The 26,174-nt window shown below is 37.9% G+C and overlaps 1 protein-coding gene across 2 annotated transcripts in view; it reads left to right on the top strand.

Moving 5' to 3' along the window:
* The window catches only part of EMB2411 (DNA replication helicase), a 268,500-nt gene that overhangs the window by 91,220 nt on the left and 151,106 nt on the right, over positions 1 to 26,174 (top strand). For both annotated transcript variants that reach the window (XR_016264083.1, XM_089446669.1), the window contains exon 11: positions 24,286 to 24,368. Coding sequence is in view for 1 of the 2 variants with exons in the window: in XM_089446669.1 (XP_089302795.1) it covers positions 24,286 to 24,368 (83 nt within the window). In the remaining variant the exon portion in view is untranslated. The remainder of the gene's footprint in view (positions 1 to 24,285; positions 24,369 to 26,174) is intronic.

Below are 26,174 nucleotides of genomic sequence, written 5' to 3'. Positions count from 1 at the left end.
TTGATAGAGGCAGTGTTGCAGATCAAGAGCCAAAGGATTGGGCAGGTACAGGGTATGACTAAGAGGAGCTGAGAGAGTGCACTACAACTAGATGGTTAGAGTATCTTGTTGAGGGTAGATTGGTTGTCAATGGATTGGCACCAAGCCCCAATTTTGTATTTGTACTAGTGGATGTATGAGAGCCATTATCCCTGGTACGGGAGCCCTATATTTTGTGCATTAGTAGATTTACTGCTGTTTATATTCCGCTGTTCAAAGTAGCTTCGTTGTGATTCTTGGTTTGGTAGCGTCAGAGATTTAAGATTCTATCCTAGACACCAAGATCGTGGAAAAACAACATGGTATCAGAGCGTATCTGAGCTACTTTGAGGGACAGTGAATCCGAGTGTGCACAATGAAGCAACTCAGAGGGAGTTGTGGGTGTTTAGATCATGGAGCAGAGGGTTCAACTGAAGACATGGAAATGTGGTCTTGATTGGCTTCACAATGAGATTGGCTGGGAGTTCTAGTGGATTGGTGGTGAGCTTGGTGAAGAACAGTTTGTTGTAGGGAAAATTGCTGATCATGCACTTCCATTGATTTGTCATGGATGGTTGGGGCAGCTCGAGGATTGCTTTGGCATGGATGAGATCAGGATGATTAAGATAGCTTTATGTGATGGACCAAAAGTTGGCAGGCCAGAGTCTTCATCGGATCATGATGTTGCATATGCCGAGATTGGAGGGATTTGCACGTGTGGTATTTGATCCAAGAGGATGAGTGCTTGCAGGACTGAGCCAGTGGAAATTGTGTAGGCTCAGAGGGAGTAGCGCTATGGAGGTTTGGGATATTTAGGTTTAGATATGATGAGGCAGAGGCATTACCTAGATTACCGGGTTCACTCTACTGGGTATGCCGCAGTGATGGATGCAAGATGGGCTAGTGTCGTTGAAGATGATGATGGTTACTTCCTAGTCTTGGAAGTACCACCCTCGCTAAGAGGGAGTGTTGGTTTTTGGTAGCTTGGGAGGTACTCCAAGCCTTGAGGATCGAGGATTTGGAGGAAGGAGTAGCACAAGTGGCCTTGTGGGCTTGAAACCCAGGCCTAGGGTTTTGCAGTGATAGGTGGCAGCCCTCCATGCTTGATGGGCAAAAACCATGGGGAAAATTGGACATGTGATGGATGGAGATGATAGAGGAAGTTGAGACGAATCCAACGCAACGAAATCATCAAAATCAGACATGTAGAAATGGAAATATTAATTTTTATGTGTAGCAGTTGGGTTTGCTCATGAAAAGTTAAGTCGGCTTGTGTTAAAGTAAGCCCATAAGGGCAGATTTGTTGATCCCTTGAGATGCATATAAAAAGAGGAGTTGTGTGAGGTTATAATACATGTCCTTGGGCAGAAGATAAAGCTTGCTTTAAGTGAGGAAGGTCTATGAATTAGCCGTAGGCTTGGGCAAACTCCAAGCGAAGGGAAAGGAGGCTATGTTTAGTGTCCTTCATGATTGTTTTGGAGGCCGAGTGTATTGAAGGTCAGGCCGAGTAGGAAAGGGTGGTTTCTGGACTTGTTTGGGATGCGTTTAAGGTGCTTTGATGGATTGTTATCATCCTTTAAGGGAGCCACAAATCTTGGTTGAAGGCTACAACGCAAGATCACAGTTGTGAGGGGTAGTGGGTTTGTTTAGAGGGCTCAAAATAAGCCCAAAATCCAACATATTGAAACAACACTCAAGGAAAGGCATGCCGCAACAAAACAAAGTATGTTTGGTGTGATTTCTATGCTTGTTTGTGTGTGAGATCTCTGCTACAAGTGGCCGTAGACTATTGTAGCAAACAACAGGTGATTGGAGTAGGGTTTGGGTCTATGAGGCCTTGTGGAGGAGGCTCTCAAGAGGCCGCATTCATCTCCAAGAACAACACAGGTGTATAAAGGGTGGTGACGCTCCAAACAATAATTTTTGTTGTGCCTGGAGGCATCCCTAGTTGCTGGAGCAATTGTCTTGTACAATAAGCCTTGTGGAGGTGCCCAAGGTGTTTTTGGAAGCCAAGATAGTGACAACAAAAGAGGGAGGATTTTGGGCAAGGGAAGAGCAGTTTTGGAGCAGTGGTTTAGGGTTGTTGTGTGCCCTAACTAGTCTTGCGAATGCATATAAATCGAGGTTAAGGAGGCAACAATAGTGAGTTGTAGATGTCACCTTGTTGATGATTGGATGGGATTTGTTTACAACTTGTAGTACCCAAAGAGGAGGGGCAAACTTTGTGGTTAGATGCCCTAACCAGTGGTAGTTTCTACAGTGATTGTTCGTTGATGTATTGGACACTTGTAGGAGTCTGTAGGCAGCCAAGAGGAGCGGTTTCCTAGATGGTTGGATGCCCTAACTAGGAGCAGATGCTACAACAACATTGGTCACTCGTGGTTTGTTGGAGGGAAACTTGTGAGTGGACCAAGTGTGACATTGGATTGGGCATTTATGGTCTGTTGGAGGACAATGTGATAGTGTCCAAGTTGGAGCCCTGTGTGCACCATCTTTGTGGACTTAGATGGTTGCTAGAGTGGTAGAAGATGGGCTCAAGGGTTTGATCAACCAGGAGTAATTTGAGTAGCCCTAGAATTGTGTGTGGAGAATGACTTCCATAACAGATGATGTGAAATCCTCTTAACCCATATTCATTGTGGGAGATGGACATCTTACAGTGATACGTTGCAGCCCTCTGTGCCTTGGGATGGTCTTCATTGGAGCATCGTAGGAAGACCATAGTGGGTTGAAGTCCCCAAGTATCTGAGTAGTAGCATTGGGTAGATTGAGAGTTGTTCACAAGCGGAGTTGTGAACAACCCGACAAGAGTCTTGATGTGTTGTGCCCTTGATGGACTAAGGCACAACTAGTGAGTAGATTGGATAGTCGAGATTTAGTGGCCAGATGTACTTGGATCGTTGATAGAGGTAGTGCTGCAGATCGGGAGTCGAAGGATTGGGCAAGTACAAGGTATGACCGAGAGGAGATGAGAGAACGCGCTACAACCAGATGGTCAGAGTATCTTTTTGAGGGTAGATTGGTTGTCAATGGATTGACACCAAGCCCTATTTTGTATCTTGTACTATTGGATGTATGAGGGCCATTATTGTGAAAAATCCTAGATCTGATGTTCTTTGGAATCCTACTGCAACCAACTGAATCTACTTCACCTAGATCGTAAATTACATTACAAACTTATTTTAGAGTTCTTGAAATATTGAAGTAAATTACTGAAGCAACCACACCAAATTAAATATGATTTTGAAACATAGAAACTGAGCAAGGAAATACAAACACATAGGACAACGTTATTTTGGACAAATGTCCTTGGAAAAACCCAATGCTGGAAAATCGTTGCAACAACTCTAATTGTTTATTATTATTATGCAATAGCAAATTTTGAATACATCTCTAAATACCTTACAAGGTTATTCGGTTATAGAAGAAATATTGGCAGAAGGAATTGTGAGGTTACTTCACACTATCGCTGGAAATCCTCACTGATCCAACCCTAGACTGATTGCGCTTGACTTTTCTGGCTTCCTCTACGCTGTATTTGCGTCATCCCAACGTCAAGCTCTCTGGGGGCTGCGTCACTCCTCTGGCTGGTCGATTTGTTGCCCAAGAGATTCGATTTCTGCCTCCCGATCTCACACCCCAGCTCTCGGCTTCTGAAACTCGAATTCCCTCTGCAAATTTTGAACTCCTCACTACCTTCTTCGCTGCCTTTGCATGGCTCTATGTCAGCCCCTCTAGCATAGCGCTGCCACTGCTGGATTACTTTGTGCCTCTCCCTCTTGATGATTCTTTGGCTGAGAAAATCACTCTCTCCGGAAGGTATCCCTGCCCCTCTGCTGCAAGAAATCTCCTCAATCGATTTTTCCTCCTGAGAACTTCTCACTTTAGAAAATCGATTTCCTTGATCTCTCAGTGTATTTTCCAAATGGCCCTCAAGCTCCCTTAAATAATCTTCTTGTTGACAATCAACGGTCCAGATTAAAAGCTAATCAATGGCTAAGATCATTTTAGCTTGATCCTTGTCTTTTTGTAGAAGTTTCACCCATGATTAGATTGATACCCATTAGTATTTTAATTTTCCTAAGTTTAGACTTACGAACCCCATTAAAAATATAAATTATTTTAATAAAATCACTTCTAGGTGGAATTTCCCAAAACACTTTCTGGGTTCTTTGAATATATGTGCCCAAGCCTCCTTGCAAAATTTGAGGCTTAGAGCACATTCGATGCTACCCCAAATCAACAATTATCCCTGGTACGAGAGCTCTAGAATGTTGTATTATTCAGTTTGATTAACATAACAAAGTTGGGTTGAAAATTGTAAAAAGTTGTCTATATTTTGTGCACTAGTAGATTTACTGTTGTTTATATTCTGCTGTGCAAAGTAGCTTCGTTGTGATTCTTGGTTTGGTAGTGTTAGAGATTTAAGATTCTATCCCAGACACCAAGATCGTGGAAAAACAATAATCTTCAACTATATGATGACATGACTTAATCTTTCAAATATATACATACCTCCCTTCTCCTTTTGGTCATGTAGACTTCCTTCGGCAAGTTCCTTTCCTTGATTGAAAATACTTCAGCCATCTTGACATGCTGCACTCCTTTGTCACCATACCATCATTCTTCTAAACAATGGATTCCACAGAAGGTGAAATGAGACGCTTGTTCCAAGAGAGGTGAACCTTCTAATGAAGATTCCAACGGAGGATCTTGATTATCGTCATCTTGCAAATGCTCCTTCCTAATGATGATGATGCTTGATGAATTCTATGCTAAATGACTTGTAGATTTTCACTTCAACTATCCTTACAATGATGTCATGAGCTCTTGCTTCAATTGTTTGATGCCATCTTCTAATATGATGCATCCTATCATACTTGCAATGTTTCTTATCCTAATAGCAATCTTTGGTAATGATAGAGGTCTTTCTACCTCCTACTTCTTCTTGCTATACAAACATTAATAGTGAAGATTTACCCCTTTTTTCTTGGATTTCTTCTCATCAGGTTCTTCTGCTTCTTCGGTGATATGGGCTTCAATTCTTTCTTTCCTTTTCTTATTGTCCTTATTGAGATCAGGACAATTTCTCTTGTAGTGCTCATATTCCTGACAACCATAGCATTGGATCTTTGACATATCGATCTTCTTCTTTTTCTCAAGCTTTACTTTTCTCTTTTAGCCATGGCAATAAATGCTTGAAATTGTTCGCTTGGTCCCACATCACTTTTTGCCTTTAACCTAGTTTCTTCAATCTTACACAATGACCATAGTTCACTGGATGGGGTGGCTTCCTTCTTTCCATAGATGCCTGATACGAAGTTGCTCGATTCGTTAGGTAGTGCATTGAGCACCACGACGGTCATTTCTTTATCGGACATTATTTCCCCCAGCTCTTGCAATTGTTCTCTTATTTTTGACACCCTCATAAGATATGAGGCTATCCTTTCTTCCTTTGATACCTTCATCTTATATAGCTCGGTTTTCAAAGATATGACTTCTCTAGCGGTGCTTATGGAGAATTATTCTACTAACTTCTCGTAGATTTCTTTTGATATCTCCAACTTTGCAACATAAGGTATGAGGGGATCCTTGATGGATTCTATAAGGATCCTTTGAGTGCTTATTTCCCCTTTCATATACTTAGATCGAGCTTGAGCTTCTTCCTTTGGAGGCTTAGTGATTGAACCCTTAATATATCCAATGACTTCATTTTCGACTTAATATCCATTAATATTTTTATTTTCCTAAGTTTAGACTTAGGAACCCCATTAAAAATATTAATTATTTTAATAACTCATCATCCAGGTGGAATTTCTACAAACGATTTTTTGTACAGTCGAATTGATGGTTACTTGCACAAGATGGGATTTGTCAAGAGTGATGCAGATCCTAACCTCTACTATCTGGTTGTAGAGAATGAGCCTCTAATCTTGGTGTTAAATGTGGATGATTTTTTTCTGACAAGCTCATCTAGGCTCATCAAAGATTGCAAGGAAAACCTAGCTACATAATTCGACATGAAGGATTTGGGACAAATGCATTATTTCTTTGGGTTGGAAGTTTGGCAGCAAAAGGGTGGGATTTTCCTTGGACAAGGGAGATACGCTACAGAGATTTTGAAAAACTTCAGAATGCAGGACTGTAGACCTATGGCTACTCCAATGATTACTATCTGGAAGAAGATTGATGCATCCAAAGTTGTACAGGTAGCTCATAGGATCCCTGATGTTTCTGGTCAATACCACGCCAAACATTTGTTACACTGTCAACACCCTTAGTCAGTTCATGGTGGAACTAAATAGGGCACACTGGGAAGCGCTCAAATATATACGAGGAATAGTCGAGCATGGACTAATGTACACCCAAGGCAGTGACATCAGGTTGAGTGGGTTCATTGACGCAGATTGGGCTGGAAGTTTAGTTGATCGGAAAAGTACCACTGGGCACTGTTTCAACATTGGATTGGGAATGACCTCTTGGTGAAGTAGGAAACAAAAATCTGTAGCTTTGAGCTCAGCTGAAGCTGAATATATGGAAGCTACCACAGTTTCGTGTGAAGCCATATGGCGTAGGAAATTGTTTGTGAATCTATTAAGGAGAAGGATGGAAGTGACCAATATTTTGTGTAATAATCAGAGTTGCATCAAGCTCTCCGAGAATCCAGTTTTTCATGATTTGTTGAAGCACATTGACATCAGGTGTCACATTATCAAAGACTGTGTCCAACGAGGGGCCGTAAACTGTACACCCCAACAGGAGAACAAGTGGCTGACATTCTCACCAAGGCTCTAGGAAGAACAATGTTTGTTTATTTCAGGGAGATGATGGGGATGGTTAAGAATCCATTTCAACAGCAGAAGCAAATAATATAGGGAGTTGCCGTGCAACAGTTAGCAGTGGTAGTGCTATGGGCAACATGATGCAGCATAGTCAGAGGGAGCTGCAGTACATATGTAGCAGTGACAATTGCAGTGTCATGGGAAGCAGTACAACATGCAACAACCTAGTAGATGAGGGGCAACATGCCAAGCATCAACAACGCAAAGGACTGATGACGTGGATTAGTGTGATGCTTCTATTGGGAGGCATTGCTAGAAGTTAGAACACATTCCTTACTAAGAGGGTGTGTTGATTTTGGGTAGCATCAGACGTTATCTAGCTTCGAAATTTTGTGGAGGGGCTAATATTCATGAGATCTCCAAGACCTAGAAATTGTTTGGAGAAATTCCACCCAGATGATGATTTATTAAAATAATTAATATTCTTAGTGGGGTTCCTAAGTCTAAACTTAGAAAAATAAAAATATTAACGGGTATTAATAAAGATATGGGTGAGAAGCTTCTAAGAGACGAGGATCAAGTCTGTTTTAATCTTAGCCGTTGATTAAGGACTTAATATTGGCTGTTGATTCATCAACAAGAGAAGTATAAGAGAAGACTTGAGAGTCATTTGGAGACATACTAGGAAAATACTCAGTAGACCGAGGGAAATCGATTCTCAAGGAGAAGAAGTTCGATTTCAGAGGGAGAGTAGCAGGGTGAAGGAAGAGGAGGGTATCAACATCAGTCAGAGACTGAGGAAGAGGTGACATAGAGCATCTGAGAGACAACGCAGAGGGAAGATCAGTGAGACAACACAGCTGGAGACGCAGTCCTCACACAGGTTGATGCAGAAGTGATGCAGAGGAGGGTAGAGGGTCTCCAGGGTGTTAGAACTTCTCCAGGAGGAGGAGAAAAATTGTCTCAGGTGTTTTCTCTCAGAAGTGTCTCAATATTCTGTAGAATCTTTCTTTGTAAAGAGATTGTTGCTAAGGATTAATAAATAAACCCTCATTTGTTGCACCAATTTTCCTGCATTGGGTTTTTCTTGGGACAATTGTCCAAAAATAACTGTGTTGAGGTGATTGATCTTGTGCTTGTATATCGCTGCTATTTTCTCTATGCTATTATGTGATAACTGCAGTAGAATTTATTTTAATGTTTATTGAAGGGTTTTGTAAATAACTTATTGTGGAAAATAAGTAGGAGAAATAAATCAGTTATTGCTGTAGAATTTTGTGTTAGAAATTTTCACACATTCTGTGTCTCTTGTCTCTTTATTGTTTATGCTATGGTAAATGTTTCATGAAGAACACTATAATAATATAAGTAAAGAAAAGATCCTAATCTAGAGAAGTAAAAGACATTCACAAGCAGTTATCATTGACAGAGAAATCTCCTATTCCTAATGCCCTAGATTTCTCAACATGATGTCTCTTTATTGTTTATGCTATGGTAAATGTTTCATGAAGAACACTATAATAATATAAGTAAAGAAAAGATCCTAATCTAGAGAAGTAAAAGACATTCACAAGCAGTTATCATTGACAGAGAAATCTCCTATTCCTAATGCCCTAGATTTCTCAACATGATGACCCAACCAATTTGTTGCTTTCCTTGCAAAATGAAGTCATCTTGATAGATTTAGACAGATATAAAGATACTTACTTGTTAAGTGAAGATACTCCTTGATGACGATATCTTCAACTCAATGCTTTTCTTGATGATGATAATAGAATATGTCTTCCTTAAAAAATGATCCTTGACTTAAGGAGAGGGAGATCACCTAGATTCCTTGGTGATGATGACAATGGCTCTTCTTGCTTCCTTTGATGATAATGTAGAATGTGGTGGCTTTCCCAAAGTGATTCAAATGTAGGGTCTTTCTTTGATTGAGTGGGTCCTTGAGGTCTTCTTTTCTTTGTGATGAATATTGTTCAATGTGTAAGCTTTCCAAGAATGCATCAATTGTAAAACCCTTCTTTGAATGAGCTAGGGTTTTGAGGTTTTCTTTGATGCTCCTTAATTACTTTCTTCAAGATGATGAGAGTGTTAGTCCTTCTTGATGATTGATGCTCTTGATGTTTCCTAGATGATCTTCTTGTTCTTCGCCCCTTCTTTAAGCTAGTTTTCCTTGATGCAGTCACCTTAGCTCTGATACCATGTTGAGAAATCTAGGGCAACTATCTTAGGTGATTTCTCTTACTTTGATAACTGCTTGTGATGTATTTTTACTTAACTTAATTAGCTTCTTCTTTCTCTTGATTATATTTATTGTTCTTATCATCAAACAACTACCAAATCATAAAGAACAATGAGACAAGAGGACACAAGATATAGGCTATCATCTAGGGCCAAATGTTAGGGTCCAACCCTAACCCCCTTATTTATGTAATAGGGTCGAGTCATAGTTATAGTTAGTTAAAGAGTTAATAAAGCCCATATTAATAATTGTAAGTGGTTGACCCGCATTTAAAGAAGGGACCACAATTAGTTGCAGATGGGCCATGGTATTAGATAGATGGTATTAATAAGAACCATGGTATTGCATGTATGAATCCTATATTAAGGACAGAGACTCCCCTTGAGGAGCGTCGTGTCTTATTTTGTAATTAAGCCCAGCTCTATTGGAGGTTTCCCCCTCGAAGAGGCAAGTGAACATTGCTTTTCTTTCTAAATAATAAAATACAGGCTGCTATTTCTTATTTTTTTGTGTTCTGGGTATATTTCTTCGCATATTTGGTATTCCGGTATCTTCTCGCAGGTCTCAAGAGCATAACACCAAAACCCCTCCTTTTGAGAGGAAAACCCACAAGAATTCTTCTCTTCTTATAGAACTTCAATTGATGAATTGCAAGATGTGAAAAATTTGAAAATCGAAATCCTATTGCAGCAACTGGAAATTATTCTACTACTTGTTAATTTAATTCAACAATTTATTTACTGTTTGCTACAAAAAAATACTGAATTAATCACACTGCAATCTACACAAATAAAATTGCAGAAGAATAAACTCTGTAAAAAATGCTAGAACACACACATAAAAATAACACAGTTATTTTGGGACAAAAGTCTCTGGAAAAACCCAACTTGGGAAAACCGGTGCAACAATTGAGGGTTTTATTATTAAGCAACAGTGAAATAATCTGAGTACAATCTGAACGTTGAATACTGGCAATCCTGAAGAGAAAATACTGACAAAAATCTAGTGAGGAAATTTCCTCACCCCACAGGCAAATCCAAGCTCTGACCTCAGCTCCAAGTGAGTTGTCCAAACTGGCTCTACGCAACTACTGCGTCACCTTAGAGCAGTCCCTTCAACACTCAGTTTGAATCAACCTCTCCTCAAGTCATCTAGTTTGCTACTGCCTGAGAAAATGTCTCTCCTGGCTTCCAGAACCTCTGTGCAACTTCTGGCACTGAAACTAGTCTTTCCCCAATAGAATCAAAACTGCCTCTAGAGGCTACTGCGCTACCCCAACGTCAACCTCTCTGTGGTTCTTTTGACTCTTTGCAAATGCATTCACCGGATCTAGAAATCTTCCTTTGACTTCACTGTCTTTGCCCCTCTCGCACTGCTTCGATCTCTAGCTCTCTCTCTGGCAACTGATTGCTGCTACTCTGGAAATCGATTTGCTCATGAATTTGAACCACTCATGTATCTTCTCCATCACCACATTGACCTCCTCTTATAATCCACTGTTGGAGCACCAACTACCAAGATTAAAACATAATCGATGCCTAGGATCATCTCTGGATCAATTCGTGTAAGTTTCTAGATTATTCTTGCCTTATCCCAATTAATATTATTAATAATCTAATTGAGATACTTCTAGGCATAGTTTCCAGAAACAATTTCTGGGTTTTGGAGATCTCATGTATTCTAGCCTCTCCACCAAATTTCATGGCTAGAACACATCCGATGCTACAAAAAAATAACACAACACCTATGACCCTTGACCAAGACCCTTGCAAGACCAAGTGAAAGCGACTCCTTGATGTGCTTCCCTTCTTTTAAGTCAACGCTAGTCAAACTTGCTTCACAACCTCAAATTTCGACTCTTCTTCAGAATTTCGGTTTGCTGTAGCAGGATTGCAATTTTGGCCTTTCTGCAAAAACCCTAGTTCGCACGTGTGGCTAGAAGGTGGACAAATTTGTCCTTGTTTTCCTTTGCTAGACTTGTCTTCTCTTCCTTGTTACTTTGGTTTGTGAAGGAGACCTTTCTTGACCCAAAACTCGACTCTCTTTGAGTGTGCAATTTGATACTTGCTACTGTAGAAGGATGGTCTCTTCTTCGCACGTGTCAGGAACTTCAGCCCTAAAACATACTTCAAACTTCAGATTCTTCCTTCTGGAGCTTATCTCCCCCTTCACTGGCTTTTAGGTCACCTCTTCTTGCTTTGATCGGACTTGATGATGCTTGATTGAATGCACCCTTGAATGAGGCAAAGTCCTCCTTTATATAGGCTTCTATGAGGTCGACATGTGCTTGTAGATAGGCCCACTGCTCCTTTTGAAGGCCAAATTGATTGCTAGTATATGACAAGGTCTTGGAGGGTATTTCGACGCAACTTTGACTCAATTAAATTCATTTTACAATATGTAACATGCCCAACTGTGTCTTCAATACATGACAATGACTCAATTGACCTAGAAGCACTGAAAGGGTGCTTGACCTAAAAATAATTTTTTGTAGAGCATGAAACACATGCCTCAAGAACAACAATCATAAATTTATTTTTCTCTTTACATTAGATACATAAAATCATGATTACATATCTCATTATGAAAACTGAACTTAGTTACATATTTCAACAATTCTGATACTTCAAACATAAAAAACTACAAAAAAAATATAGAAACCAACAAATTAAACCCCCTTTTCTTGCCACACACAAGCATATAAATGCTCAAATAAAGTAAGATTATTGGGTGGAAGTGTTAGGGCAATGAAATATAAACAAAAAGAGTAGTCCAACACTTAAAAAAATGAGGAATATGAAAGATAGTCAAATCTGGAAAATATTAGTCATGAGGAGGGGTTAAATCCCAGCCAGGGTCAAAACCTGGATTTTACTTTATGCAGGAATCTAATTAATGCTTGAAAGTGAAGAAAATTGAAGGGAAAATCGTCTAAATGAGTGGTTGACCATTTCAAGTGTTCCATCAAATGATAAAATATTCTCTTAATGGTGCGCCTTCCAATAGAATAGACCAAGTAAAATGCATGCGATAACTCCTCGAAGTTGGATGCTTAGGGTTTGAAATCTCCTAAGTGGCACATCCCTCCAACAAAACAATAAAGCACTCCATGCAAGTTGCACCCTAGGATAAAGTGCCTTATGAACACTTCTATCTGCCCTTTACTAGTAAAATAATGCCCTCCAAGATGTATGAACAAGAATATATAAAAATAATCCATGACATAGAAGACTATGCTTCAAGGTCCACTTAAAAAATTCACCAAGTGTGCCTCTAAGATGCATGAATGAAGGAATAATATAATATTCACCCTAGGGATTGCCTTCCACCAAATAATGCCATGAAATGTGAGAAATGAATGAAAGCTATCAGCAAAGTGTTTATCTTTAGAATCAATCATGATAGATTTGATCTTGTGAGTGTTGTGATTTTCCACCAAGGATTTAAATTCCTTGAACTTATCAAGGGATTCATCCTTGGAAATGATATCATATATTTAAGGAAAGAGAGAGAACTCATCAGTGAAGGTGAAGAGATTTTTAGCCTCACCAAGAGGAGTGGTTAGAGGCTCACAGATACCACTGTGGCTAACTCACGAGGTTGAGAGGCTTTCCCCACTAAAATTTTGGGAAAGTATTCATGATGTGTTCTCTTGGCATGCATTCTTCACAGACACCCCAAGGTGGTGAATTAGAGGAAGGCCATCTACCATCCTTAGATGGTTCATATAACATAAGGTTACAAAATTGGTGTGACCATCACCTAGGTGTTGATGCCTTAGTTGCTAGTATTGTCGATATTGGAAACCATTATGGAGAATCCACTTTGTTTTGGAGGTGATGAATATTTCCCCAACCTATACTTATGATTATGTTCGTTACAATAGCTAAAAACCATAACTTTAAGAGCATCGATTATGTCCTTGATGGCCTATCTATTTGGCCAAAACTCCACACTCTTGTTGGTGTGAGTGATGTGTTATATAGAGAGAATATTTGGTCTTATTTTGGCATGTTGAGGAGTCTCTTTGAGTTTGGACCATTTTCCATCAATGGATCACAAACTACCAACTCTACCTTGAAAATTTGCAGTGGATGTTGACAAAAAAATAAGGGTATGAGGAATGAATTGCCCTTGAAAGGGGGACAACAATATGAAACGTTCCTTGAATTGCCAAAAACCGTAGAAATTTGCCAATGAGGAACTTCTTGGTGAAGATAAGGGTTAAAAACCCTAAAATGGTAGATGTCCAAATATATGGTAATGGAAACCCTAATTTCAGATTTGAAACCACAAACCCTAATTTTGGATTTGGAAAACAACCTCGAGGTAGTGTTTAATAACGAAGAAAGAGTCACACTAGCTTTGATACTATGTTAAGATCTCAAGAGAGAGTAGATCTACGGTGGTGTTGGATAACAAAGAAAGAGTCACACTAGATTTGGTACTATGTTTAGATCTTGAGAGAGAGTAGATCTACAATGATCTCTTTAACAAACTCTAATCCAACAATAATAAATTGCACCAATTAACATATATCACAAGAAGATGTTCACATACCATGACTTCATTGAGATAATTTAACCATGAGAAAGAGAGAGCCACCACAAGTAGGGCAACATAGTATTGGTGTCCTTGGGAAAAATAATAAATGAATTCAGTTGAATGAGATGATTACAAATGAGGTGAATAGTGTGTATTTATACCAATCACTTAGGGATTAGGACTCTAGTTCTCAAATGGAGACTATGTCAACTCTAACCATAATATAGTGCATTACGTCAGTCACATGCCAATAATTTAAAGTAACCATTATACAAATGTTTATTATTGGATGCTTGATGATTTTCTAGGGTGATGACCTGGGTGCATTTTGTATCTTTTGCTTTGCTTTCATCTACATTTAGTGGAGATCGATTGGTGCTCTTTCAGATTGATACATCCTTCATTTTGATGGAAAAATTCCACCAAAATCAGTCTTAGCAATTTTCTAACTCAGTGGACTGCCATCTGCTTTGTTTCATTAGAGTAAAAGTTTCTGCCTCTTCAATTGTAACCACTCTTTGAAATTGCTTTTTCACTAGAATTACATATTCACATTGCTTTTGTTGGATGCTGAACGTTTATTTTCTCTTTTTAGGGCAGGTGATAGAATTCTTTTGTTGTTGACAAATTTTCCATTGTCTAGATAAATGGCGCTAACCTAAATGTGCACTATTATAAGCTTTTTCTTCTGACCAACTGTTATAGTGGTTTTAACTATGTTTTTCATTACCCCGTGCACAATCAAAGAAGAACAATAATAAAATTATGTTCTGTAAGTTACGAAACTGCTAATACTTTATTATCTTTCTAGAGTGCCCTTTGTATGTTGCTATTGATATTTTGTTGAAGATTGGACTTTGCTTGAGATAATATTGTGTTCTCTTTGCAAGTGTCTTTCTCCATCATGAATGTCGTTTGGACTTCTATCTATTGATGTGGTTTTGGGCAAAGTAGTCGTGCCCTAGCGTTTATGTGATAGCAAAACCTGGTTCATGAGTTAAATAATACAAAAAATTCTGAATATAGTAAAAGAATCCATTAATAGGAGTAATAATGTATATATAAACTGTATGAATAATTTGATATGGTTTTGGTAGTGCAAGGAGGGCCTCGTTTATATATTAGGTGGGAGTGCCCTTTCATAAGATCCATGTCCATTTGAGACGCTCTTTCATAATTAATTATACTTATTAATCATTATTTATTATTAATATTTATATTATTTATACATAGTTATGTTCATAACATTGCCTTCCCCATTAGAAATGCTTTGTCTTGAAAACTTATCAATGAAAAGGCTTAAAATCTTTTTCTTTGTCTTGTAATGTATTCACATCATTTTGTTGGAAACTTGACTATACTGAGAGAGGGGGGGGGGGGGAAGGGGGTGGGCGAGGTGAATTAATATAGTGCATTCATGGTCATCAAATTTACAATTTTTACTATTCTTTTCAATAGTTATTTGAACTATTAAACGAAAAACAATATATCATATGAATAATAGATTTAACATGTGAATAACATTAAACTACAACATAAGAAATAACACATAAAAGCAACACATGTAGACACCAGATATAAGTGGAAATCCATAAAGGGAAAAACCATGGAGTTTGGTGTTATGATGTAAATGCAAGAATCCACTCCCTTTTTACATCAACTTTTTGTAGGCACCCACCTACAAGAGGCTTCAACCTCTCTTCTATTTTGCAAGCTACAACTTGCTGGCAACACCTACTCCCATTTCTTACATCAATTTTTGTAGGCTCCTATCTACAAGAGGCTGCAACCTCACTTTTCTTTTGCAAGCTACAACTTGCTGGAAGCACCCACTCCCACTTATAGGCTCCAAACTGTTCTTTTTCAGCCTACTACCCGAAAGGAGACACCAATCCCTTGATGCATCAAAGTTTTAATATGTTGGCTTGTTTGGTCTTTAATTTTGCATACATTTATCTCTGTCTCTGCCTCCCCTTCCTCAATTCTGCTCCACATCGACTCCTCTTCTTCTTTCTCTCTTTGCCAGGCAATCCACGAACTAGATGTCACAACAACTCAATCAACTCTCTATCCAACTAGCCAACCATGCTGCCATCCAAAAGAACATTTTTTTATATACATAACTTGTTGGCTGTTAGTGTTCCATGCAGGAATTTGAAATGAAAGGCTATCTCTTTGTATTCCAAGGTTGCCTCTTTGGGGTCCACCTATTTGTTTTCAAATTCTTTTAAATTTTCAATAAAACAAAATTAATGGAACACCAAATATTATTAAAAGAGTAACATCAACTAACTGTGATGATTGCATAAGTCAAATCCAATGTAGATTTCTTTTTGCGCATTACATGATGCTTACACGTTTTTCTTAAAGACAATCCACGTATATACATAGGTTTGTTCATTGACAAGATGTGTATATTTTACTTCATTCTGATTTTTGCTTGCTATTCCACTCAGGCACACCATCCACTCTTTTGGCTCATCAAACATCTCCAAGCATTTACATTACAACATCTGCAATGATTCACATCACAACACCTGTAAGGCCATTCCTATGACAAGCATCATACACACTCGCAACTTTACATGATCTTTGAGCTTGAGGCTGCTCACAAGCATGGGCTTACACAAGAAACCTTCAATACCCTTTGCCATCAATGACAATTTTGACAACACTTTTCGAATTCTTGAAGTTGTCATCTTCAAAGATACAAGATGGTATGAATTTCTAATTGCAGAGCAAAACTGTCAAATTGAAAAGCAATCTAACCATCTCAATTCGATCTTTGGATGAAGGTACTGTTGAATCTGACTTCATTGTAATGTCTTGAAGTGTCACCTTCTTCTACTTATTGAGAAATTTTTTTCTTGGTGTATAATATGAAGGTACCTAGTTTTTCAAACTATGGTAAACTGAAAATTACATCGATTTTTTCTTCGAACATAGTTACTATTGCCTCCAAATCTGGCAAGCCTTGTGAGAGGCCTCACAAGGAAAAGGCCAAGCTTTGTTGCAACAATGAGGGAGATTTCCATTATCACCTCAACATTCTTCCTCTTGCTCATAGTGGAATTGCACCACAAGGGTGGCTTCTTAGTGATCTCCTAAAAATGTATTCTAGATAATACAACTCAATGTGATATAAATATAGGTTAGGTTAAGGCACTCTTTAATGGACAAAGGCACAATTCTTCTTATAAAGGAGTAGCGTGTCATGCACCAAGCTTATATATGACATGTATGACCTACGATTTCAAGATTTATGACAACAAAGTTATTCTAGGCATACGTTTATCAAAGAAAATATTTACAAAAGGTGTAGTCAACAAAAGATTAAGATAAACCCTCAAATTAAGCCTTAAGTTGAAGCCTTAGCTATGGCACAAATTGCTTAGAGAATTTAACCATGCAAAAGGCTAGATTTTGAGTTAAATGGATCACCAAGGTTATATTCAAGGTTAATCACCTTCAACGTTCTTCTACGAATGACCTAATTGAATTCGCTCCTATAAGATTACCTTAGTGGCTTGCCTTGAAAGGCTTAGAAAACAAAAGAGAGGGAAAATATTTATGTTTTCAAGATTTTTGACCAACACAAATGATGTTAGTGCCTATTCCTACTTAGGTGATGGAGTCCTTAGGGCTAATTTGAGAGATAATGGATAGATGTTTGGAGTAAGGCAGAAAACCTATTGTTTTCACTTGTACAAGCCCTATTTATCTTTTGTGTGAGGGGACAAATTAAATAGTGGAAGCTCTCTAGGAGGCCCCCTATGGATTTCAAGGAAGAGATATTTAACATGCAATAATCAACCAAGATTTTCCATAAATAATATGCATTTAGACATGGAACAAGAAAAACCCTAACAATAATTAATTACATGGAAAACAATAAAATTTGCAATTAAACTTACAATTCTTCTATGAAACAACCTTTTTTCAATTCTAAAGAGACATCTCCAAGATAAAAACCAATATCTAATATCAATAGCACCATAAAGATCACATCTCTAGAAGTAGCGAGTTTACACAAGGCAAAGTCGAGTTCTCAAGAAGAGGCCAAAATCCAAGAATGTGCTGAATGGTGTTGTCATTGATGTCAACCTTGGCGCTTGACTTTGACTAAAACACTTGTCATTGATATTAAACGACTAATGAACACTCTTATATTTGTTTGAATTACATCAAGTTGGAAGCTCCACTGAAGGTTGCCTGGAAACCCTAGTTCTAGGGTTTGGGTTCCTCGGACTATGACATACCACAAACTTGTCAAAGGCTTTTGAAGAAGTTAATCATTGAATTTGTCTCGGAGATCCTTGCTAATGGATTCTCCTTGTTGAGATATTTCTGGTGGTATATGACAAGCCGTGAGAGGCTTCTTGATTTGTGAGATATTTGTGTTTGAATTTGAAGACCCTAATTTCTAGGCTAAAACCCTAAAAGGATAATGATATGGTTGTTATCCTTGATCAAGTCAAATGGTCAAATGATCTAGTTTTTCTTTATTCATTAAATAATGGCTAAAGGTGGATTGTAAATATTGTTTATGGGATCAAGGGTTTGTGACGATCTTTTGGATCTAAAGTCAAACATATTAGAAAATCTAAAAACCCTCAAGGGATTTCTCCCTACACAAACACAAAAGTTGAATTCAATTCCCTTCTTAGAATACTCCAACATTCATTTCCTTAAAGCCTTTTCTATCTAAGAGAGACTATAAAACAAGACCTTGGCATCACCTCCATATATGCACCTAAATAATCATCTTTTGGACAATTTGAGCTCTATAATTTTCAGCCCTTTATGGAGAACTGCTATATCAGCCGTAGAAGGGTTCTTGGGTAAAACTTTTTTTTTTTTTTTTTTAAATCTTGAGGGATTCTTTGGGAAACCTTTCTTTTGCAGGACTTGTTGATTGGTAGCTCTCATTAAAGCTTCATTACAGATCTATTGAACCATCAAAATTTTGTGATTGTATAGGCCTTCAATCTCGGACATCTTTAAGGAACAAGGCCTTTAAGTCTCGGTCTAGCATTAAGGGTTTTTTCTCTTTATAGCAAGGATCCATCTGCCAAGATTAAGCCATTGTTGAAGTCTCTCTCTGCGGCCCAAAATAAATTTTGATGTTTGGATCAAGGACCAAGCCTTATACCACTACTCAGTTAAAAAAAAGGGCTCCTTGCAGCTTTGGTCCAACTAAGATTTACCACAAATTATTTCACACTTGTTGCATATGTTTGGCTGTCAAATTATACATACTTGTGGCCTTCTCGGCCTAGGGTTTCCTCAGGGAACAAGCTTGAAAAATTATAGTGAGCACATGCAGCGAAATGAATGAAGCCGAGCTTTCAAAAGTTTGATTATCTCTATGGCCTATAGGCACCTTAAAATGCTTCGCTTTCTCTCTAGGTGTTGAATCTAACTAAATGAGAAATAGTGTGGAGCTGTAGACATATACATATATAATTACTTCAATGTTTGCCTATTGAAGTTAAGCAGACTTGACAATATTTCAAAGCAAACCTTACAAGCAACTGTAGTGAATGTGAACAAAGGTATTCATTTGGGTCATTGAACTGAGGTATATTGGATTCAAATTGTTAAGGAGGACGTGTTTCGTTCTAGGCAGAAGAAACCATAGCTGTGTCTTAATATGAGCTTGATTGTGACAACGATATAAAATAACGCAGGTTCGTAACCAGAGGTCGAATATATGTAATTTACACTTGGCATCGCTTTGGTATGAAGGGTTGATGTAAAACTTTTGTTTATTGTGGCAATGATATAAATAGCGCAAAGTTCATAGCCACAGGTCGAATATATGTTATGAGATATATATGAGTTCATAACCATATGTCGAATATATGAGATATATCATATACCTTGTCCATTTAATATGGTAATTTAGAGGTTGGGTCCCACATCCAATTATTTTATTTGGTTGTATTTTTGTTGCACAATTTACAAATGTTGGTGGTTGGAGTCATATTTGGGAGGAGTGTGGAAATACATAAATTGTTGAATATTTATCTGGCTTGTTGGGTTTCGTATAGTTATTTTGGATCAAAATTGAGAACTGGAAGACAAAGGACAATTTGTAGAATTCTTAATTTACTATATGGTTTAACATGATTTTTGAAAGCATTATTGTTCAAAATTAATAACGGGAAAAGCATTGAGATCAATAACATTTGCATAAATTGATGATGCTTGTGTGAGTAGCTAGGTTTCTATTGTTTCGACATCCTATGATCCCAAGCTCATCAAGAATACAATCTACAGTTGGGTACAAGACAGATTGGAGGCATCCAGGTCTGAGCCATTATTGGACATCAGTTCTAGTAGCATATTGATTGATACATCTTTCAACATGAGTGCAACAACATGAGGGCAAAAGCAGTTTGGCATAATGGTTTTGAACAACTGCGCCATAAGCTTCTTAGTGCATATTCGTTTGTGAGCATTGCAATGTGTCAAGGGAAACAATGGTTGATGTAAAATTACAATAGTCAGTGGATGTGACAACTAGGGTTTGATATGCAGTTTGTGCAGTGGCTTGATTTAGCATTGTGATTGAGCAAAGGCAGGATTGTGTTTGAGGTACAACTATGTAGTGGTCAGATTGAGTAAAATTGAGCAAGTGAGGCTGCTAAGATTTGAGAATGATATATATACCAAGCAGAGCAACAAAACTTGCATTACAATTTCTTTATATTGATTCAGAGCATAGGGGGATCTAGTCTGAAAATTGTGAAATGTGGTCCGCTGACTCATTAGGGTTGCAGGGTGGTGCAAGGTAGGTGATTGGAGTCACCTTTAGGTTGGAGCCTGAGAACACTTCAGGGTGGCAGGATGGTGCTAGGGTAGGTTGTAGCCTACAAAGGGCGTTGGTGCGTCCGTCCAGCTGCAGCTATTATGTAGGGTGTTGGAGCATCCGTCAGGTTGGAGCCTGATATCTAGGGCGTTGGAGAGTCCTCCCAGTTGCAGTTGGTAAACAAGGTGTTGGAGCCTCCTTTAGTTGGAGCATCCGTCAGGGTGGAGCCTCATATCTAGGGCATTGGAGAGTCCTCCCAATTGCAGTTGGTAAACAAGGTGTTGGAGCCTCCTTTAGTTGGAGTTGAAAATTTGATGTAACTATTTTCGAAGACAAATATTAAGAAGAGTTCAATGGTTTTTGACTCGTAGTGGGTTTCCCACCTAAAAATCTCTGTGTCTACTGTCTTGATTATTATGCATTGTGGGGGTCCAAGTGATAGTACAAACCCTCCCTTGTCATCCTTGGCATACTGGGTCTGCAGGGTACATGATCAATAATCTCCAACACTAAGTAAAGTGAGCTCAGTGTCTCAACATTAGGGGGTGATCTATGGTGTCAATCAAGTGTTGGGACCATCAAAGTGCCCAATGCTTTGCTATAGAGAAGAAACACAACATTTGCAAGGTCATCAATGCTCTCTGGATGTATGGTACAACTTAGGCATCAAGTGGAGTGTGTGCCCTCAAGGCCTCTATTGCTTTGTGAAGGACCACCTGGCAAAACCATCTCAAACTCAATTGTAAGTTAACAATCATTAAAGACAATGGCCATAGATGCATCATAATGGGCCATAGTTAATTGCTAAGGGCAAAATAAGACTTCAAACTGGGATCAATTTCAAATATCTAACTAGACCAAGTCTCATAAAAGTGTTCCATTCCTTGTTAGGGGTGGCTAGATGGTCGAGCCTATTAGGTGCTTCCAACCGCTAAGGGGAGGTGAGATGTCCAATGTCAACCCTTCAATTCACAAGTATTTGTGAAAGTGTGGCAATGGAGGGGCAATGCTTCATGGAAAGGTGCCATGGTCATGGGACCAACTGATGGAGGTCCATCACTCTGAGTATATAGATTTATGGAGGGAATAATCACGGAGGCATGAATTACCCCTTCCCTCGACTTGCTTTTTCCACCCCTCTATTGCACCTTTTACTTCTTTTTGCCTTGCTTTTAATGATATAGCATTGATTTATCCCTCAATGATGAGTCAACTTCTCGCTCATTAGGGTTGTGACATGCAAGGGTTCCTTATTAGGTGATGGAGGATCAAGCGCCTAGGAATTAGGTGATGGCTAATGAGGGGGCAAAGCTCATGCTAGGATTTTTCCCACATGCTAATTAATGTCTTGGTCATCTTTTGCATTTTAATTTTTTTTTTTCATTATGACCACGTTGTGCTTTTACCTTTCTTTTAGTTGTGTCAACCTCCAGGGCAAAGTTTTTGGCCCCATCTCAAGGATGATGATTTGAAGGTGCCAATCCCAAGGAACCAATGATAGGAGACCTGAAGGATGGATGTGAAATCAGGGGAATGGTGAAGAGTGGTATGGAAAGGTTATGGACATGCTACTTCATTCCAAGTTTCCCTAGTGGTGCCCCTCCTATAACCCTAAAACCTTAGAGGAGGTCCCACGGGACTAAGACTAATGCCCTTCGTAAGGTGAGAGAGAAAATTTACAATCGAGATCGGTTAATCATCCAAATCACCCCTTTTTCCATGTTATAGTGCCCAAAACATTAAGTATAAGTACATGATTGCAAAATGGTTAAAGTACTTGCCTAGTGGTAATCCACCTTCCTTTAAGAGGAATGCTGGATGGTCATTGGTGAGAGTTGTTTGAGTGGTGCAAGTGGTTGAAAAATGTGGCATATCTTCATATATTGAGGAATGTATAGGTCTGCTGGCTGGCTGGCTGGTTGTCAAAAATAGGAGAATTTTTTTATCCCATGGGATTACCCACTTTTGGTGGGCAACAATTACAATAGTGAATTGTGATATACATTTGTAATCATCAATTGCCATTTGTAAGTCGTTAAGTTCATAATATTTCTTGCCAAAAATATCTTTACTTTCACCTATATTTGGTTGTGGAATTGATAACTGATTTGCCAAATGAATATTGATGTAATTTTCCTTGTTATTCATGCTGATAATGATATTAACGTCTTTTCCTTGAACGTTCCCGTTTAAAGTAAACAGTTTGCAATATGATGAAATTAAACAATCTTTATGAGAAAATCTTCCTTCGTTCATTTTCAAATTATCCCTTTTCTTTAAATTCTTTTTTGATAATTATAATAAGTTTCCAGGGACTTTGTTGGTGCTCTATCGGGATTATTTTATCCTTCATTTTGGCAATAGAATTTCACCAATCAAGCTAAACAATTTTTCAACTCCATGGTTTACCAACTCTTTTGTCTCATTGTGGTAAACATTATCTTAGTGTCTTCAGGAGTAAACTCTATAAAATTGGATTTTTCTCAAAATGAAATCTTCAATTTCTTTTTCAGTCAGATGTTGTACAACTGTTCTATAACTGAAAAACATGTCTCCTAGGGGGATCATAAGGAATTTTTTTCTTTGTTTCAAATTTTCCTTTGCCTAAGTAGATCTTCATCTCACACTTGAAATTTTATAAGCTTTTGTTGTGACCAACCCATACAATCATTTTAAGTATGTTTTTTGATTTGTTGCTTACAGTGGAAGACAAAAAACAATGTGAAACTTATTTACTACAAGTTATAGAGGCTCTTCAAGATTGGATTTCTCCATAGATAACAGTGTGTACCCTTCTTAAGCATCTCTCTCCATCACTTGTGTTGCTTGGACTTCTATCTATTGTTGCATTTTTGGGACAAACACTTTCTGCCCACTGAACGCACTGTGCCTTAACTGATGTTTGTCCTAATGACTATGTTCTAAGTGTTGCCATTTCTGGTGTCTCCGACATGGATCAACATATTCTGTACAGAACACTTTTATTTGCCTGGGCACCATGCATGTTCAGGTGCCTCTTCTCTTGCTCAAACTTTCTCTCTTTTGCATTTGAGTTCTCATGCTCTTGTGTGTGTTTCTGCGGGTTTGTTTGGGTCATGTGTCTTCTCCCCTATAGTTTGTTCTCTATGCTTTGTATTTTTCTTCCCCTTTTCTCTTCAATAAAATTTCACCTTACTGTATAATACTATAAACTATAGAAAAAGTAAAACCTTTTTAATAAATAAACTTGGCTTAGATAATTTCTTCTCAGGCTGACAAACTTTGATTTTCTGTTCTTCATCTTAGCAATCACAGGCACATCCTACAAAATTAAACTCAAATCTTGACATTTAGAATCAGTATTGTGCTCTGATACCATGTAGGAAATTTGGGAGAATACAGTTATGGATGAGAATGGTGGAGAGAAAAATAAAAATCTTTATCATTTAAGTTGCAGCTATGCATTTTTCTCAACCACATCATGTCTTAGATGGCATATTTATAGCATCCCTAAGTGGCTTAAGTTATTGAACCACCTATTCCATAACCATAGCTTGTAACACTACATTGGGCACCCGTCACTAATCTAAAGTGACCATTATACAAATATTTATAGTTTTCAGTTGATATATTATTGGAGTGTAAGTACTAACACTAAAGTAATTTAATGTTTTTGTCGCATAAGCAATAATGTGGAAAGGAAAGATGCAGATTGGTATATGTGAGATGTCTGATATGATCATGGGCTCTTGTAAGATAGGTGTATATCTGGAGTTCAATCTCATAGGGTTTGATTTGTACCACCAGGAACATTTGTGCTGTACATGATCTGGATCATTAAAATTGAACATGTTCATGAATGTTCGTTCCTTTGGATGCCTTATATAGAATAGTTCTCTTTGTAGGTAATGAAACTGAAGCATATGCAAAGTTAATGGCTGCTATTCCAACAGTCTTGAATTGGATTCAGAACTTCAAGGGAAAATTAGTAAGTACTCAACAATTGTTTTATTCTTGCAAACATTATGCTATCATTGTTTTACTTTATTCCATTTAGAAGCTATCTTGACATATTGCACCTTAGAATTTTACCCATCATTATGTGATTTCACTTGTATCTCTTTTAAATGCTAAAAGTTTCACTTATTGTTATTCCCCATTTTCACAGTTTTTTAATTGCTATTTAAAGACATGATTAACTTGTAAAGGATGTCTCCATGACTAGTTGACTTCTAGTGAAGATAAGATAATATAAGCTGATTTTATTAGTGTCCAATAAATGACCACACGGATAGGCCAGTGGGACTAAAATGTACAGTGAGTGATAAGAACTTGTAGGACTGCACTATGCCTAGTATTGTGTTTCATCAAATAAATTTAGAGTCTATCTATTTTTTTTTGTAAGTTTGGCATTGGTGACGTTACATCATGGTCATGTCCAAGAATAACACCCGAATAGGGTGGGGAATTGAACTAGTGACTTAACATCTACGAGTGCCTTAACAACACACCCGATCACTATCTATCCAAAACCCCGTGGCATAAATTTAGAGTCTATCATGAAGCCTAATCTTTCATGTTATCAATAATAAAACTTGTAATAGACTAAGTCACATGACACAAGGACATGGGACACGAAGGACACGAAAATACGAGTATTCGACACGTGAGATGTTGCCCCCCTGAAACATGACACAGATGACACGTTGTATACTAAGTCACCTGACACGGGGATTCAGGATTCGTAGGATTCAGGATTCGTGGTGTCGGATTCGGACACATTGACCCCCCGGAACATGACACGTAGGATTCATTATATATTATTTTATTATTATATATATATATATATTTCAAATATATGTATATATATATTAAAAATTAGATATTTCTTACACAAATTTTAATTAATGATACAAATTTATTGATTTCAAACATAGATCTTCATCTATAGCATGCATAGTACATACAAAATTCAAATACATGTCAGTGGTACTGGTCACATAAATCATGATTCATAATTCATAACTGAAAGACAACTTACAACTACAAGATAGTAAGATAAACACACTGACAACTGTAGTTTTCTCATTAAGTCATCAAATCAAAATGTGTTACATAGGTAGTGCTGGTGCAATGCCAATGGCAAATAGAAATTTGTATCACCCAAAACGAAAATGTCCAATTACTGTGTATCTTCTGCAGACAAAGTGCAGCTAGATCACTACATATAATGTACCCAATTAAGGTCATATGATCATGTTTTTTTGGGTCAATGCATCCATTCTTTGTCTACTCAAACAATTGTAGAATTGTCGGTTCATTCTTTAGCTGTTCACATATAAATGAGAGGTAGTTCCCAAAAGAGACAACCAACAACATTGCAAGCACTGAGCAGTCAAATGAATTATATTACATTTCAAAAGATCTAGGCATCACTATTTTACATATATGTATTTTGAGGGCAATTGTGCTTATGAAGAAATTTATATAGTTTCCAGAAACCCCAGGCCTCAAGTTAAATATGATTATATATCTTCTATAAAAGGAACGGGAATGAAGCTTCTATCTTCAGCACAATGTTGAAACACCTTTGGAACATTGAACAAACACGTTATTTTGGACCAACTAGTAGTTTCCTTTGGTAGTTTGTTTGCTATTCCCTCTACCTTGACATTTATCTTCTAGTGGGACAACATTCTGTTTTCCACAAAATAAACAGGACACAGGAAAACAGGACACGATTTCCAAAATCGTGACACGCAGGGGGATTCGACGTGTCAAAAAAGGTTTCGAG

Source organism: Pinus tabuliformis, chromosome X, assembly GCF_031772625.1.
Source record: "Pinus tabuliformis cultivar Carrire ecotype Pingquan chromosome X, CPIR1, whole genome shotgun sequence".
Taxonomy (NCBI): Eukaryota; Viridiplantae; Streptophyta; class Pinopsida; order Pinales; family Pinaceae; genus Pinus; species Pinus tabuliformis.
The sequence above is the reverse complement of the archived record's forward strand: the minus strand, read 5'-3'. Positions and strand labels throughout refer to the sequence as shown.